The sequence below is a fragment of the Podarcis vaucheri genome (genome assembly GCF_965113315.1).
Source record: "Podarcis vaucheri genome assembly, chromosome: 6".
Taxonomy (NCBI): Eukaryota; Metazoa; Chordata; class Lepidosauria; order Squamata; family Lacertidae; genus Podarcis; species Podarcis vaucheri.
Genome location: NC_138764.1, coordinates 43,749,503 through 43,767,099, shown reverse-complemented (window position 1 = coordinate 43,767,099; position 17,597 = coordinate 43,749,503). Strand labels below are relative to the sequence as shown.

The following is a 17,597-nucleotide window of genomic DNA, read 5'->3' as shown; positions in this document are numbered from 1 at the left end:
GGTTGGACTAGATGAACTCTGTGAAAAACAGGACAAACACACACACCAGAACATTTGGGTTGTAAAAAATTATATTCTTCCTTCAGGAAGCTACAGGACAGGTACTGATTTCTGCATTCCTCCCTGGGGCCAACTCATCCAACCGCAGGCCAGAGGCAAAAATGGGGCAGGTAGAGCAGTGGGTGCAACAATGCAGGCTTATTCGATCCACTTAGAAGTTTGCAGTCTCTCTATGTACACATACAAACACACACCTTTATCCTGGCAAGTCCAGAACATCACCCAAGGACACATTCCAGCCATGAAAAAACATCAAGGGTGTGTCATTTGGGAGGTGCATGACCTGGGCAGGGTCCCAACACTGAGATAATAGAGGGCTGGGGGTCTGCATTTGGCCTTTGGGCTGAGGTTTCCCACCCCTCATTTAGAGCTTTAAAGGCCAGGACCTTGAACTGAGTTTGGATGCCACCTAGTAGCCAGCGACACTCTTTCAATACTGGCGTAATATGGAGCATGCGCCTAGGAATTCACCAGGCAGCTTTGGTTAACCCATTTAACAGCCTTCACTGTCCCCTCTCGGAGTGGAAATGAGTACTGGAATGCCAATGCAACATCACATTTTGTGAGACTCTGGCGAAACAGCAGATGGCATTTGCTGCTTCAGTGCATCTGATATTCTACTGCCAAGCTACTATATCATTCATAATAATAATAATAATAATAATAATAATAATAATAATAATAATAATAAAAACGTACGTATTGACAAAGATACCTCCCTCACTGGTTGCAATCCCTTTGGACTACATTGTGGCAACAGATTTGGGGGAAGTGATTATTGTACACATTTATTATGCACTTCACACAACAGTCATTTCAGAGGTTGAAGCTACTTTTCATTACCCACAGGTAACAGGTTCTGCATGCTCGGATCCCTATGAGATTCGGAGACATCGAATTCTGCTGTTGGTATGCTTATAACTGGAGCGTGTGCAGACCCAGCGCTTTGCTCTTCTGAACATGCGGTCAATTCTGATTTCTGGGGCTCAAGGCTACTATTTACTTCTTCCTGAAAGCTCCTTGGTGATAGTGATGATGTTGGCCCAATTAACCTCTCACTGTCTTCTTGGGTTGGGGACTGGGCTGAGACTTCCATGTTGCTTGCCCTGTTTTCATCCAGAAAAGGTTTCTGGTATGAATTATCCTGGTGCTTCACTTCAGACTTGCTGCTTTCCACTGATAAGATTTTAGCACAACTATGAGATGAGCATGAACTGCGAGCTGAAGGGACGGAGTTGTGGTGGTTAGCGAGTTTATTTCCAGATCTTGGAACTGGAATTGGCTTTGAGATGGGGATGTAGTCCACAAAAAGCACTCTATCCTTCTTACGGGGTTCTTCGGGGGAAGCTAACTCCTTCTCAAAAAAATCTGGAAGTTGGGATTTTATTCCTGAAATCAGGCTTCTAGATGAAATAGTACGGTATATGGCCAGTGTTGGATTCTCTCCACATACCATAAGGCCTTCTTTCTGACGCTGAGGTATGTTTGTTGAAATACTCCTTTCAGGGACCGTATGTCTGCTGAAAGTTTTTGTGACACTTCCACTCATCTTCTGAACAATCTCTTTCTGAGAACTTGTGAAGATATTATCACATGGTGTTTTCTTCACAGATAAAATCTGAACAGCGATGCGTTTTGGTTTCCCAGACAGGGCTGGCTTTTTCTTCCTCTTTGTAGTTTCATTGGGGGGAGAATTTTGTTTACTTCTGGTGATTGCAGTGGATTCATTATAGTTATTTCGTAGGACCGGGTTTAGCTGCATGCATATTTCACCACTCCTATTCACACCATAAAATGCTCCATCCCCATACATAGAAAGACATGTATTCAATGCATGCTTCTTTACATACCCTTCATTGTGGCAATAGACGGGAAATGATTCACTTGACTTCTAGAGAAAGGAGGAGAGAAATGTTAAAACCTTTCACACCAACAAAACTTTCACACCACTTGACAAGCTTTATTAGCTTGGTGAGAATGTCTAGCTTGTAGGCACGCACACTGCTAGGGCACGTGTGTCTGTTCTCATCATCAGAGGCATTGTCTGACCCTGGGAGTGCTTATTAGACCTGTGCCCACTAAATCCAGTTCAGCCACCTCAAGTCATAGCTCTGAGGTCTCTCCAGCCACCAACAGCACAGGTAGGAAGCAGCTAGAACTCCTGTTCCAGTATTGTTGTCTGCCAGGGAAGAGCTTTCTTCAGAAAGGCTTTGCTCTACTGTCTCAATCCCCCCTCCCCATTCCTCCAGTCTGACATCCCAGATCTGAACCCAAAGGCACTAAGTGACTCATGACATGAACATATCCAGGTAGGGATAGGAAGGACCCCTGTCTGAAACTCTGGAGAGCTGCTGCCAGTCAGTGTAAACAATACTGGATTAGATGGACCAGTGATCGAACATACTGAGCCATACTAAAGCAGTTTCCTATGTGCATGACCCATTCTTCAAAGAGCTCAGACTAGCATTTCTGCTTCACAACGACCCCATGAGATGGGCAAGGCTGTAAGATAATGACTTGCCCCAAAATACACACAGCTTTATAGCTAAGTAGCAATTTGACTGAAACGAGATTTCCCATATACAAGCTCAGCATTCTCAGGCACTGTCTGACGCTGGCCCCATTTCTGTATTTGTAGTATTAGTAAAATCCAATCTATATGCTTTGAAAACAGATGAAGTCATTTGTGGGGGGGGGGGATAGTACTTTGTAAACAAAGTCTTCTGATTGCAATGAGGGTTTAATTCAGCAGTAAATCATGCAGAAATGCATTTCCCCGTATTTTGTGACACATTTCACTCAGGTCCCATAAAAAGATTACATCTGTGGGCTTAGATGTCAGTTAAGCCAGTTGCTAAAGGTCATGTGAATATGGTCAAGATAACATATAACATGGCAAGAATGTAAAAAAATTGTATATTACCATCAGCATTAGTTGAACAGAATGCTGATTAGCTGCTGTCCAATGGGAAATGGGACTTTCTGTGTCCTACTCAGAATAGGCCTATTGAGGTTAGAAACATGACTTAGTTCATTAATTTCAATTGTCCATGCTTAGCAGTAGTTGGTTGAATACACTTCCCCATTAAAAAAAAAGAGTTTTAAAATATACAACAAAAAATGTCTTCCTTTGGTCCTTCAAATAAGAATAACAGGGATAGTTGCACTGTGAAGTCTATTGGTTTATGATGTATTTTAGCAGCCTCTTGCCTAAAACAGCTACTGATTTAACTGATATATTAAGCCACGGGGATTTCCATTTTTGTCAACCAGTTCTTCATAAAGAATTCTCTTACATTCTGTAATTAGCAATGAGAATTCTTTCAAACCATGTAACCTGTTTTTCCAGTGGGTATCTTAACACTGAGATAAGAATGGGAAATTCTTAAGGTAACTACTTTCTTAACCTATAGAATTTTTAAAAAACCCATTAAACAGGTGCTAGTGGTAGTGGTGGGGAGATGATATTACCGGTAAGCTGTCACATTTTGGCCTTGAACTGCCAGCTCTGATCACTTTGGCATTTGGTTTTTCTATTTCATCCTCAATGCACAGAGGTACAGAAACCTTCTTCTTTTTCAGTACTGCATCCTCAAAGTGGATAAAAGTCTTATTATTTTTTTCCTCATTGGTGAAATCGTATTTCCAAAGAGCGTCTCTGCATTTAAAAAAATAGTGATAGTAATAAGTGGTCACCAAACAATTAAATAAGCAATATTACTGGATATTGCTAGTTCCAACCCTGATATTACGTTCTTCAAAAGTAAAGCCCAGTCCTGTGGAACACTGCCAGTTGAGATTCAGTGAGTGCCTTCTGTGCCCAATTTTAAAAATCTGCTAAAAACTTTTCTATTCTGTCAGGCCTATGCAGGCAATTAAGAATACATTCCCACAATGGTTTACTGATGTTTGTTTTTCTTTCCTTTTATCTTTTAGCTTGTTCTTTAAAAAAACTTTTTATGATTTTATTGTTTGGTTTTATGTTTTTATATTGCTGTAAACCACTGTAATATATTTTTTATGATACAGTGGTATATAAATGTCTGTATGTATGAATGTATGTGTTTAGATAATGCCTTTTGCAAGAGCACCAGATCAATTATTCACCTGGTATGCTTCAAAGCCAGTAGTAATACTACTATTAACAACAACATGCTTTTTCAACGTGTCAAGCACCTTGCACATGTTAATCTCAGTCATTCTTACAACAACCCTAGGTCACTGTCATTGTCCTCCTATTGCATAGCAGTTCAGCCGCTATGGCTGAGCTGTAATTTAACTAGGGAATCTCCTACATCTACAGCTCTCCCACATTTCATTAAATATATTCTCATTTTTCCATAGGTTCTGGTGCATCCAAGAAACAATGAACATAAAGCAGTTGCCTTGTTTTCTTGTTTGCATCAGAAAAATGGTCGTGAACGCAACTCAGGGTCTGAGGGAGAAAGCACACAGACCAAAGCAATAGTACCGGTTTTCAGAAATACTATATTAATTCCATCTATTCAAGTGCTCTCGATTTTATAGCACATTCACACATCCTCTGCAGGGATATAGCTGCCAAAGACAGCTGCTCTGTCTAATCAGATGGCCAGTTCAACTTTACTGGGTGAGTCTGGAGAAGAAGAAAGCTGCTCCCTACATACCTGCTATCCACGCTATGAATAATTGTAAAAGTTTTTGGCATGTTCCCAATTTTACTTGCCTTTTTATTTTAGCTACAAAACCCCAAACCTGACCTTGCAGTCCTTCAGTATAGTCCAGGGGTCAGCAACCCGCAGCTCTGGAGCCGCATGTGGCTCTTTTACACCTTTGCCACGGCTCCGGGGCGGATACTAGCGAGGGGAGGAGGCGCACTGTGCGCCCCGACACTCCCCACTGTGGCGGGCGCTGTACTGGCTGTGACGTAGCATGGGGGCGGTGCGTGCGTTAGTCATGCACCGTCCCGATGTCACCTTCCCGCCCGCTGTCAGATCAGAGGGCAGCGGCGCGCATGCTTTAAATGTCGCGATGGTTTTGCGGCTCCCAGTTTTTTCCCCTTCGGAAACGGGTCCAAGTGGCTCTTTTTGTCTTAAAGGTTGCAGACCCCTGGTATAGTCCAACAGACATCAAAAGCAACATAAAATAATATAGTAAAGGTATTCTTGATCCTGATGTCAAACAGATCCAAAAAAATGTGTCCTGTAAGCCTCATAAAAGGGAGGGGCAAGTATATTGGAGTTTCATATGCCCCATGGATTCCACATTCTTGGGCAAACAGGAGCATTTTTCATACTCAAGCTGTGGCACTTTGATAGGCTTTGAACAATTTCATATATGTTAGTAGGAAATAAAAGTGAGATTGCCAAAGTGCTCTTTTGTAAGTATATCTGTTATATTTTGTCATAAGTTTTATTTATTTTCTGACAGAGTATTATTTTCTTGGAATCAAAAGGGAGGAAAAAGACTTCTTAGCTTAGCTTTCGACATATAATTGAAGGAAATTTATTCTGTAGGGGGACTGAGATTTCCATGGACCGTGGACTATAAAACAAAGATATGTAAAGACTCACAAATATTATTAGAGTCCAAGAAGGCATAAAAAGAACAAAGTATTGATAGAAAAGTGTTCTATATTTGTTACATATTAGAACCGTAAGGTACAGGATAAAATACAATCATATGATGTACAGTGGTACCTCGGGTTACATACACTTCAGGTTACATATGCTTCAGGTTTCAGACTCCGCTAACCCAGAAATATTACCTCGGGTTAAGAACTTTGCTTCAGGATGAGAACAGAAATCGTGCAGCGGCAGCGAGAGGCGCCATTAGCTAAAGTGGTGCTTCAAGTTAAGAACAGTTTCAGGTTAAGAATGGACCTCCAGAACGAATTAAGTACTTAACCCGAGGTACCACTGTAATGGTTGTTGTGTTAAATGAATAGTTGGAAAATATTATCTAAATATATTTTGAAATAATGATACTGTATCAAAATAGTATCTACTGATTTTTATTCAATTGTTTTTATAGGAATTTATTGACTTTGCATTTTATGTGTCCCACTAGTAACAAACAAAACCACTAGCTCTACACACACACACACACACACACACACACACACACACACAAAACACACACACACATATCCCTTATTTCTTATGGCAGGACATCAGGAGTGGGATAGGGAGGAGAGCAATATAAAACTCCTACAAATGAAGGTCCTCTCCCCGCTATTTTATATAACCTTCTATTCTATTTCTGAAATTTTGAGGATAGTGCCCACACTAATTTTAGCCAAAATTGCACCACCCAAGCACAAAAGGGGGAGGTATGGGCAGAATCTGGAGAATCCCAAGGAAGGCACAAGTAAAAAAATATATCAGTATCAATAAATCACTGCTCACCCACCCACCTGCACTGGCCTCCTGTCTCCCTGCCTCTGTCTCCCTCCTCTTTGCCTTCCAATGCTTTTGCAATGGTCCAGTGGTCCACAGTGCCATCTGTCTGTGGCCAAGCACACTACAGCATTATGACACCCTTGCATTTTTATTATATAATAAATTATATGAGCTTTCATTTATAAAAAGTAAGCCTCTAGCCCTACTAGAAGGAACATTATAAAGCAAAATATGCAAGCATCTTTCTAAGCAATTTCTGTGAGCTAGTCTGGTTGCTCCTGCCTTTCAGTGTTTTTAGCCAATGAGTGAAATCAGAACTATGATTGATGAGAGATATTTGGACGCAAGTCCATAAGAATCCTTGTGGTTTTTTCCTATTGGGACAGAACACTGGATATTGGGAGCAGCTTTATTCTTTTACTGGGCAATTATTATTATTATTATTATTATTATTATTATTATTATTATTATTATTATTATTAACCATCCTATAGCCGGAGGTCTCAGGGCGGTTCACTGAATAAAATCAAAATATAATCAAAATAAAAGTAACAACCCCTCAAAAAAGCCACATTGTAAAAGGGCATAGGAAAATACTGACTCCTTACTATATTTACAAAAATTTAAAAAATAAAAAATAAAGTATGCCACTCTGCATTCTAGTCTCCTTCTCTCCAGTGGCTACAGGCCTAAGACAACTCCTCTTAGGAATCAATCCCCTGTGTAGCTGAACACAAGTAGGACTTGTGCATTGGTAAAACATGCAGTAGTCAGGCTAGATTAAGATTGGCTGAAGCCTTGAAGCTGTACTAATTTGCGGGGGTGGAGTATCCCCCAAAATGGACCTTTATATGTGCATTTATATATACATCACTTTGGTTAAGGGAACCAAAATTTGATAGCTGATACAAGCACCACATCCTCCTTTGTAGCCATTTTATGCCTCCAACATCTTCTCAACAGCCATGTGCACTATTATTCCTGATTATGAATAGTTACCTTTTGTTCAGGTTATCTTGTAAAGAATGGACATTTGTACAGGATTTGACTTTACCCTTTCTCTTCAGTTCCTGATCAACTCCATGTTTGGCTTCATCATAAACACCTGAAATAACAATGAAATTTATTACATCTCACAAATACAATGGCATAGACAAGATAAAAGTGGCTTTTCACAGAAAACACTCATAGTAGCTTATATTAAATAATAACTTGAAGTTGGATTAAATAAAGAATATGAGGGTACAGGATAGCACCATTGTGGTTCCGTTGTTGGTCTGAGAGCTGATTCAGATACTAAAGCTCAGCATGGAGCCTCTGTCATTTATAAGCTGCTTATAAGCTAGCCACAAAGAGAACCTCCATATCTGTTCTAAACTATGGTTTTTTAATTAAATTATAAGCATCTGGTTTATTTTCATCATAATTACGTATAAATCAAAATATAACTAGGTCAATACATTCTAACAAATATTTTATTTTGTACTCAAAAGGTTAGGAAATTTGTTTTAAGAAGTGCACGAGATGTATCGAATAATATATGCAGAAACAAATCTTTGTCTACTCTCCCAGTTTAGGCAAATGCTGCTGGTTCAAAAACCATCGCTAGCTTTCCCAGCCTTTGGGGGCAAAACTCAACAATTGGACTATGACTTTTTCAGTGATGGTCTGTTTCCCACTGAGATGGTTCTTCCAAATTACTGAGGCATTTGTGAGGCCAAAGTGCTATGTAATGGCTACTATGGTTTTTGCTAGTCATTTTTATTATTTATTTTTCTCCAACCTTTTCCCACAGCAGCAGTTGTCCTTCCATCCTCACGACTGGTTCCGCTAAATACACTCCTGTGATAATCATCCATGCCACTCAAAGATTTCCTTTCATCCTGGTTGTTGGGAAACATTTTTTTGTGCATATGTCAAAGCAGTTATACGGACTTACAGCAATTATCCTATGCAAGCAATATCACTTTGGGCTACAATTAAATGACATAGAGCCGTATGAAGACAACATGTCTTTGATATAATTGACTCAAATTGCAAATGTTCTTTTAATACTTTGAGTTAGGTTTATCATGTCACATGCAAGATTGTCCCATATCAATTTACACAAGAACTAGTCACATTTCTTCTGTATTCAAAATGCCTCTGTAGTCAACATAAGGCTATATTTTGAGTGGTGTCTCGGAACTAAAGTGTAGTGGATAGAGTGTTAAACTAGGAATTGGGAGACCAAGATTCGAATTCCGACTCAGCCATGAGGGTTACTTGGTGACTTTGGGCCAGTCATTGCCTCTCAGCATAACTTCCCTCACAGGGATGTTGAGAGGATAAAATGTGAAGGAAGGGGAACAACGTATTGAACACATTAATATATTTTAAAACATGCAGGTTTTTAGATCCTCTTTGATCCTAAAACAGAGGATCCTATAAACAGGATTGTATTGCTAAGGATGATTTCATAGGAAAAATAGTGTGTGGCTCTAAATATAATTTGTAATTACAAAAAATACTACTTATGCAAGTATTATACTTATGCAAGTATTATAATGATACTTATATTTGTTAAATAAATATTCAAGAAAGCCTTTGCTATTTCTTTCACTATTCTGATTTCCCCCCTTGAGGCTTATTTGTCCCATTTATATAATCTGCCATTCTAAATTGCATCCCACATAAGAGGGACAGTGTTGTTTAGTTTAACATTTAATGATTTTTATCTAAAAGAATCTTTTTTAAAAATTGTTGGGATTAGCAGGCAACCAGAATTATCGACACTATCCTCCCCAAGGAGAACATTCCTTTCTTCTGCAGACTATTATGGGAACATTTGGCAGTAACACAGAACTGGTGTATTACGCAACACTGTGCATCATTGTTAAAACAACCTAGGCTGCTTAACGCTGTCAAAGCCATGCAAATTTCCTCCATCAGTGGTACAGGGTTGCCATACAATCTAATTGGCTTCCTCTTTAATACATCATGCAAACATATGTTTTGACCAAAAATAACAATGTCTAACTAACCACCACCACCAATTAATTTTTCAGCAAATAAGAACCAGTTGACCCATATACCAGACAAGTGTGCTAGATCGTTCAATAAATTGTTTTATAGAAACAGCAAGAAAACAGTTGGCAACATGGCTCACCTCTGACATTCTCCCAGGTCTTTTCTGCACTTCTGTGGCGGAATGAGCAGATTTAAGCCTTTGTTTTAGTTTCAGGAGCGTGAAACCTCCATCTAGAGCCTCCATGTTCACTGAAAAAAAAACATAAAAATGTGAATAAATCACATTTTTGATGTTGTCTCTAATGTTATTGGTCACCCACCGAACTCAAACCCAGCTCTGGCTCTTCTGTTGTTAGACACAGATCTAGATTCTCTCCCCTCATACGAAAAAAGGAACTCACTGCCATGCTGTTTACTGCTGCCTGTTTAGAGATTGGCTCCCATTGTTAGGCCTCCAAAGGACAATTTCTGACAGGATGGCTAGAAAATGTTTGGGATTTTTGGCTCTTTCTGGGCACCTAATGCAACATGGAAGGGTTATTAGAGGTCAAACTGGACATGATCCTTTCAATAATGTGTGATCACCATGTAAATAGAAGTGATGTTAATGTAAGACCTCCAACTACTCATACTTCCTTATGGAGAGGTTATGTCACAGATAGTTAAACCCTTGACAATGTGTTCAATGTTTCAGTTACTTTAGTGTCCCCACTCAACTTTTATTTTTATATGCAGTTGATATACGGTATGCATGTAACACCATACAGGTTTTGTTGGAAGTAACCAATGCTATTTTACTGCAAATTAAAATATATATATTCTATTAAAAAATCAAATTGCACAGCACTGAAGTCCACTGGGATAGTTCAGAGTTTGTCTTCAGTGGGCAGAATTTGATGACTGCATTGCAAGCATCAAGTACACATCTCTGCTTGCTTTAAAATACATCTGGAATGGTCAAATGGATCATCAGATTTAAGGTAATCCCATATCCTATATTATACGGCATACTAATATTGACCACATTCTCCTAGTGTGGATCCTTCTGGAGTCAAAATGGTGCCAGCAACACAGAAGAGGAAGGTACCATCAAGCTTGGGGGAACCCTAGTTGCAGAAGTATTTCTAAAAATGGGGAGGGGAGGGGGTGGAATGTTCCAAACCAATTCCCTGCTTTAAATAAAAACAGCAAACATACCTCTCTGATTAGTTGGTTTATGTTTCAGCTGGCTTGGAGCACTAAATAGCCTCACAACAGGTTTTCCAGAGTGGTCCTTCCTTTGTGTTGACTGAGATCGGGGCCTAGCAGTAATACAATAACAACAGCTGTAAACTACGGGAAACATTATATGGCTGGATACGGTTAAATCACTTGTGAAAGGCAGCAGAAAAGAATGTCAGCATTAAGAATGTCAGAGATTATTTTAATTGACATATTGGTTTTCACGGGATTACTTTTATTTACACACTAGTTTATTTCTTAAATGTTATAGTCCGTTCTTTCAACATAAAGTTCTTTTTTAAAAATTTAAATTGTTTTAAAATAAATTTCAGGACAGATTTCAACAAAATCATAAAGCAATGAACAAAACAACCCAAGTGTAACCAAAAAACGTTGTGGGTGGGGGCAGCCATGCAATCCTTGAAGTTGGAGACGTGAGGTCATTGGACAGGGTCACCCTGGGTTCACGAAAAATCACTAAATTTATGTCCCATTCTTCCTCCAACAAACTCAAAGCACCAAACCTGGTTCTCCCCCTTTTATTTTCCCCCAGCTCCCTGTGAAGTAGTTTAGGCCCAAAGCTTAGGCACACATCTTCTTGCTTTTGGAAATGCATGCAAGCATGCATATTACATACATACACAATGAATATGTTCCTGCAAGATAAGGGTTAGTGTATCCCTCAGCAGAAAGGTGGAAGGCATTTGTTCCACAGGAATGTTTGTTTGTTCTGTACAAACTCAACAGACCTGCCACGCTAGTAAGCTTTCATTGTGCTTGCAGCATATGGGGGAGCTGGGCTGAGTCCTCCACTTGTTAGCTAACTTATTGTTGTTGGCCAAGGTCCTTGCATTGGAAGACAAAAATGAGCGAAGGATTGGACACAACATGACAAGTCTCCCTCTGCACCAAAACACTGATAAATAAATTCATCCTATTTATTGTAAAAAAAAATTGATCGTTATAAAACCCCCAACCAAACCCTCCGAACGGTTTATAAAAAGACTGAAGCAATAAAATGATTAGTAAAAACAGCAATTTAAAGCATTCAAATAATAATTAAAATAAGCTATAAGCTAAACAAAAAATTAAAATACATGTAAAATATTCTACATATCTGAGTAGGCTTGTCTATACAAAAATGTTTTTAAAAGGCACCGAAAAGAGTACAGTGGAGGCATCTGCCTGATGTTAATAGGCAGGGAATTCTAAAGTGTAGGTGCTACCACACAAAATGACTGGTTTCTTACAAATGCAGAGCAAGTATTATGTAGCACCTGTAACAGTCCCAGTTCCACAGACTGAAGCGGCCCAGTGTAAATATATGGGATAAGGTGAAACCACTGGTAAACTGGTCCCAAGTTGTTAAGGGGTTTATATACTAATCGTATTGTCTTGAACTTGATCTGGTATCAGATTGGCAACTAGTGCAGGTCTCTGAGCACAGGCGTCACATGCTGGCAGCGTCTTACTCCCGTAGTAATCATCACTCAAATCAATCATTTTATTTGTATGCCTCCTTTCCGAACTTATAACCACGCTCAAGGTGCCTTACAACTTTCTAGGAATTAAAGAACTACAAATGTAACAAAAGTAGTCATAAAGAAAACATCAAAAAGTACACAACCAAATGTGGAACCATTTCCACATATAAAAATGTGATACAAAATAAAGATGCGAATAATTAACAGCAACAACTCCCACCCCCAACAAACAATACCCCAGCCCAAGATTCTGTTCCGCAACCTCAGCTTTTGTAGCTGGAGTCAGTCAGTGTCCTGCCATCCCAGGCCAGGTGGGAAAAGGCCTGCAAGGGAGGGAGCAGCTCTTCCAAGACTCACATCCAAATAGATTTGATTTTTATCCATTCTTTTATTAGACACAAATTTAAACATAAAACCTATCCTGTACCTGCTGCAAATTGTATACATACATTTATTCATAATGATTATGTCCACAAAGTATTCTAAATTGAGCAAGGAATATGAATACATACCTCTTTCTAAATAAGGACCTTTTTTTTTTTAACGATGAGAAACTACACTAAATCATAGAGAACCACCTTATTTGTTCACCTTACTAGTGTATCAGACCAGTCCTCAGGGTTCAGGGAGCAATACAAAGCACTCTGTGGAGTCAAGTGGGGAAACTATAGTATGAAGATAGTTCAAGAAGATGGACTTAACTACCAAAAATAAACACCGGTATGAACTTAAGGTGTGGGTGGGTGTCTCACCTTTGTGACTGCTGAACTGTGCTCTGATCATCTTGAATAACATGCTGAGTGGACGGAGTTACAGAAATACTTGATTTTACAGATCGAGACAATTCATAATTCAGATTCAAGTCAAATGTCAGGGGAGTTCTCACACACGGGTTTACCTGTACTCTCCCTAGCTTTCGGCACTGTTAATAAAAAAGATACAGCATTCACTGGTATAGTGTTTCATGCTTTTCACTAAGGGCAGAAAGTTCCAGGGCAGCTTTATAGAATGGTTTGTTTGAGAGCAATGGCATTTTAAGATCTGTTTGTTTACTTTTATACAGGGTGAGCGGGTAGTTAGCAGGTAGCCCCTTCTTCAAGGACTCCCACCAAATGAGGTGTGTGGTGGTGGGGGGTATAAGTGAAATTGAAACCCCGGTTGTGGAATGTACTGCCAGATTGGTTTGCCGGGGCCTTAATGTTCCATTGCCACAATGTTATTATTTTCCTTTAGCGCTTAAATGTTATTCTTTGCTCTTTGTATTTTATCTGAATTTGGAGTTTGTATGAATGCTGCTTCAAATTTTATTACTTTATATTAATGTTATTTTTAACCTGTTTGTTTTTTATTATGTAAACTTGGGCACAACTCCTACTGCAGAAGAATATAGATATGTACAAGTGTAAGCCCTCCTTGCATGATGTTATGATGTGGGTCTTCTGGAAAATGTTGAATTGGAAAACCAGGGAAATTTGCCTTGGGAAATTTTCAGTCTGCACTGGAAATTTTTCTGATGCCCTCAAGAGTAGCTTAATTTAGGTTGTTTACTTTACTTGTATGTAGCGAACAAAGCTAAAAACTTTGGAGGGGCTAAGGTTGCCTAATATTTTATTTGCAATTGTTATCCATCTGTTGTTTCCAGTAAACCTAGGAATCAGAATTTTTTCAATGGAAAAAGAAAGCGCTGGGAAATATTCTGCTCCACATCACTATACTCCATACCCTCTTTTTGTGACAGGAACACTGTATGTGCATAAAGGCATACAGATGTACAAATACACATGGTGTTCCCAGTGACCACATACAAGAGTTGCCCTTACGACTTTTCCCATGTAGAACCTGCATACTGGGGACTTGGTCTTGGAAACCTAATGAATAATCCATTCACTAGGGTATCCCTATCAATCAAAATTGAAAACTACATTATACAAAAAGCTAAAAGACTTGGGGTTTTCACCACAAGCACTGATAACCGCAGGTTACGAGAAAGCCAGAGCAACAATTCGCCAACGAGTCTGGGATGTAGAATTTCAGTGTCATGTGAGTGAGATGAATAAACACCCAGAAATCAAAGACAATGGGAGAGGTTTTACCCCAGCAATATATCTGTCAAAATTACAAATATCTAAATATAGACGTTCGTTCACCCTTGCTAGATTCAATGTGCTGCCATCTGCCTTATTGCAGGGCAGTTATGTGGGTAAACTGTTTGCAGAGCGAGTCTGCCCCTGTGGCCTGATAGAGGTAGAAGCTGTCTCTCATGTCTTGCTATGATGTCGTTTTTATGAGGATATACGCTCGGTCTTGTATCACCCCTGTTATACAGAAAATTCCAAGTGGATCTGAATCTCAATGCTTAAAATCCCTGATAAGAGGATAAAACCCTACTGGATCCCTGGATTCACTAGGGTTTGGTTGCAACTGACAGTTATACCACAAGAAACATCTTTCAAATATACACTTTTTGAAGATTGCATGTCTTCCAACCACTAGGTAATCCTAACCAATTTGGCTTCAATTTATTTATTTTTAATCTACAACACCATCTAAAATTAATATCCAGCTTTGCTAATATAAATACTGCCATGTTTTTCATTGCTTCTGCTCTTTGCCTAACAAAGGCACTGTGTTTTGCTTGAGGTTATAGGCAGGTCTGCATAACTGCTAGCTTTGGTGTTTCCAAAAGTAGGGGTCAAACATTTGCCACAGAATCTTGCATGTAGCCTGTGACCTGCAGCATCTAGCTGAGAGTTATTTAGTCAAGTTTGCAATATCCATTTTGGGACTTTATCTAAATGCATACCAACATGAAGCCATTTTTGTTGTTGTTCTATTTGTTTTGTTTTCGTTTTAATTCTCTCTGCCTGTTCCCTATTACAGTACATAACATCTAGCCTGGAGTTCAAGAGAACTCGAAAGCTTGTTCCCTATTCTACAATGGTTTGGTTGACCCTAAGAAAGGGTATTGCCCAACTATGAATTTTGATATATTTCAAAACGGAGTCATAACTGTTCCCATGGCTTATATTATACGTACCTCAATTAGCTCATATTTGCTAAGTCTTTTCTTCTCATATTGCTTCATAACATCGAGTTTTACCAGTACTCTCTGGACCATGTTTATTCTTCATTCCCTAGGGCAAAGTTCTTTTTTCTAAAGAAAGAAAGAAAGAAAGAAAGAAAGAAAGAAAGAGGAAAAGTAGCAAGAATGAATCTGCTGCTATTGCTTGGCAGAGACTGGGAGTGGTGCGCAACCTTTGTAACAACGTAAAAATGTCATTCAGAGATGGGGAAAATAGGGACCAGAACAGGAAGCGTTTAAGCTTTTAAATAAATAAATATCTGCTTATGTTACATGTTTTCCTTTTTGCTCCCAGTTGCATAGAAACTGTTTGATCTGCAGGATTGCTCTGAAAGTTCTTCCTTGTTCTATTCATGAATGGTTTGCTTAGAGGTAAGTCTGTGTTCACCGGGGGAATTACTCCTGTGCTCGTAAGACTTCAGCCTTAAAACTGCTATTGCAGCTCTGCTCTGACTGGTCAAAGGAGCAGCAACACAACAAGAAATGGGAAACAGCCAGATTGACCAATGTTTTGGCTTTAAAAAAACCCACACACTGTCTGCTACAAAAGTCACAGAGAAAATGGTGGCCTTCATTATGCAATGTAGGATACAAGGGATTTTATCTCTCCTGAAAAAGTAGTTACTGTAGTTGTTTTGTTAAATGTATATTTAAATACCAGAAACTTAAGCTGCTTTTTCCCAGTTTTACTGAAAGCTTCCACTGCCCCCCCCTTTTTAAATAAGATTCTCTTACAGAATAACAGAAAGCTTCTATTTTTTATTCATATTCCTCTCGGAGTTCAGGATTTCATTGTATTTAGCAAAAAGAAAAGAAAAGCTGAATCAGTATGTTTTACACATCTTTCAGTTAAAGTACAGTGGTACCTTGGGCTACAGATGCTTCAGGTTACAGACTCCGCTAACCCAGAAATAGTACCTCGGGTTAAGAACTTTGCTTCAGGATGAGAACAGAAATCATGCGGCAGCGGGAGGCCCCATTAGCCAAAGTGGTACCTCAGTTTAAGAACAGTTTCAGGTTAAGAACGGACCTCCAGAATGAATTAAGTTCTTAACCCGAGGTACCGCTGTAACCTATTTTGAAATAACACACAATTTTTTCCTGATAAGAGCAAAATGTTTTCAACTGATATTACTAAATAAAATGCTTAGATTTTAATATATTGTGGTACAGACTGAGAGATGAGTTTGAAACATCACTCAACGATCCCATAAACTCAGTGACTCTTGACTGTAAAAGAGCAATGATTAGCAGGAGTATAGATACCAGCCTGATAAGATCTTCCCCCAATCCTATACTAACTGCCTCCATATACTGTAACTAAAGAAATTGCCAAATACAGGTGAATAAACTAAATTATCTGGATATCCTTCTTTTTGTTTCTTTTTGATCCCCCCTTTTCAGCTGCAGGTAATGTCACTGTGTGTGTGTGTGTGTGTGTGTGTGTGTGAGAGAGAGAGAGAGAGAGAGAGAGAGAGAGAGAGAGAACAAAAGACTTGGGCAGTCTTGAAACTGGACATGAAAAAGGTAGAGACTTGGCTTGCCATCTACTGTGAATCAAGTTGTACAGCATTTGGGAGACCCCTAGAAATCCAATGGGGGAAGCAAAATATATTGGAATATATTATTGTTGTGAGACTTCCTTCTCATGCTGGATGTAAACTGTAAGGTAAAGGTAAAGGGACCCCTGACCATTAGGTCCAGTCGTGACCGACTCTGGAGTTGCGGCGCTCATCTCTCTTTATTGGCTGAGGGAGCTGGCGTACAGCTTCCGGGTCATGTGGCCAGCATGACTAAGCCGCTTCTGGCAAACCAGAGCAGTGCACGGAAACGCCGTTTACCTTCTTGCTGGAGCGGTACCTATTTATCTACTTGCACTTTGACATGCTTTCGAACTGCTAGGTTGGCAGGAAGATGTACACTGTACATATCGGTAAATAAAAATGACACCACAGAACCTTTCCCACTCTACAATGGTCTTCAGTCCAAGGCCATCAAACTCAAGGCTCGTGTTCAGAGGACGCCTGAAACTTCTCACTGCTTAATAATTGGGACACATGTAATAAAATGTTTAAACAGACTAAAGCTGCTTCCTAATGCTTATTCTTGCTTCTAAGCCTGTTGTTTCCTGTGATATAATACAAGTCTTTGTCCACTAGTCCATAGAATCTTTCAAGAAAAAAGCAGATTGGCAAGGCCCGAGCTTCAAACCTAAAAGGAATCTGAAATTGGTTCTTTTTAATACCTACATCATTAAGAAACAGAAAGGCTGCAAGCAATCTCTGCTTTCTCAAGGTGATCTTCATTCCAGAGGCTCATAGGATTTGTGGACCAGATAACATGTTAGCCTCTTGGGCATCT

General features: G+C 39.3%; 1 protein-coding gene across 1 annotated transcript; it reads right to left on the bottom strand.

Moving 5' to 3' along the window:
• Positions 1-821: 821 nt before the first annotated feature.
• Positions 822-15,301, bottom strand: LOC309535388 (uncharacterized protein C1orf141 homolog). The gene is made up of 8 exons (XM_082228424.1): positions 15,192-15,301; positions 12,907-13,076; positions 10,647-10,750; positions 9,589-9,698; positions 8,224-8,323; positions 7,440-7,545; positions 3,532-3,718; positions 822-1,951 (listed from the first exon to the last, which is right to left on the bottom strand). Exons 1-8 carry the CDS (start codon positions 15,270-15,272, stop codon positions 890-892), a joined length of 1,920 nt encoding a protein of 639 aa, XP_082084550.1. The 5' UTR covers positions 15,273-15,301; the 3' UTR covers positions 822-889.
• Between the last annotated feature and the right edge of the window lie 2,296 nt (positions 15,302-17,597).

Bases quoted from the DNA above. Each gene is read 5' to 3' on its own strand.
- LOC309535388 (XM_082228424.1), bottom strand. From the start codon at position 15,272: ATGGTCCAGAGAGTACTGGTAAAACTCGATGTTATGAAGCAATATGAG. The intron at 7,546-8,223 runs GTTGGAGAAAAA...TTGTTATTTCAG, and splicing joins AACTGCTGCTGTGGGAAAAG to GTGTTTATGATGAAGCCAAA. The intron at 3,719-7,439 runs GTAACTATTCAT...TTTTAAATGCAG, and splicing joins CAAGATAACCTGAACAAAAG to AGACGCTCTTTGGAAATACG.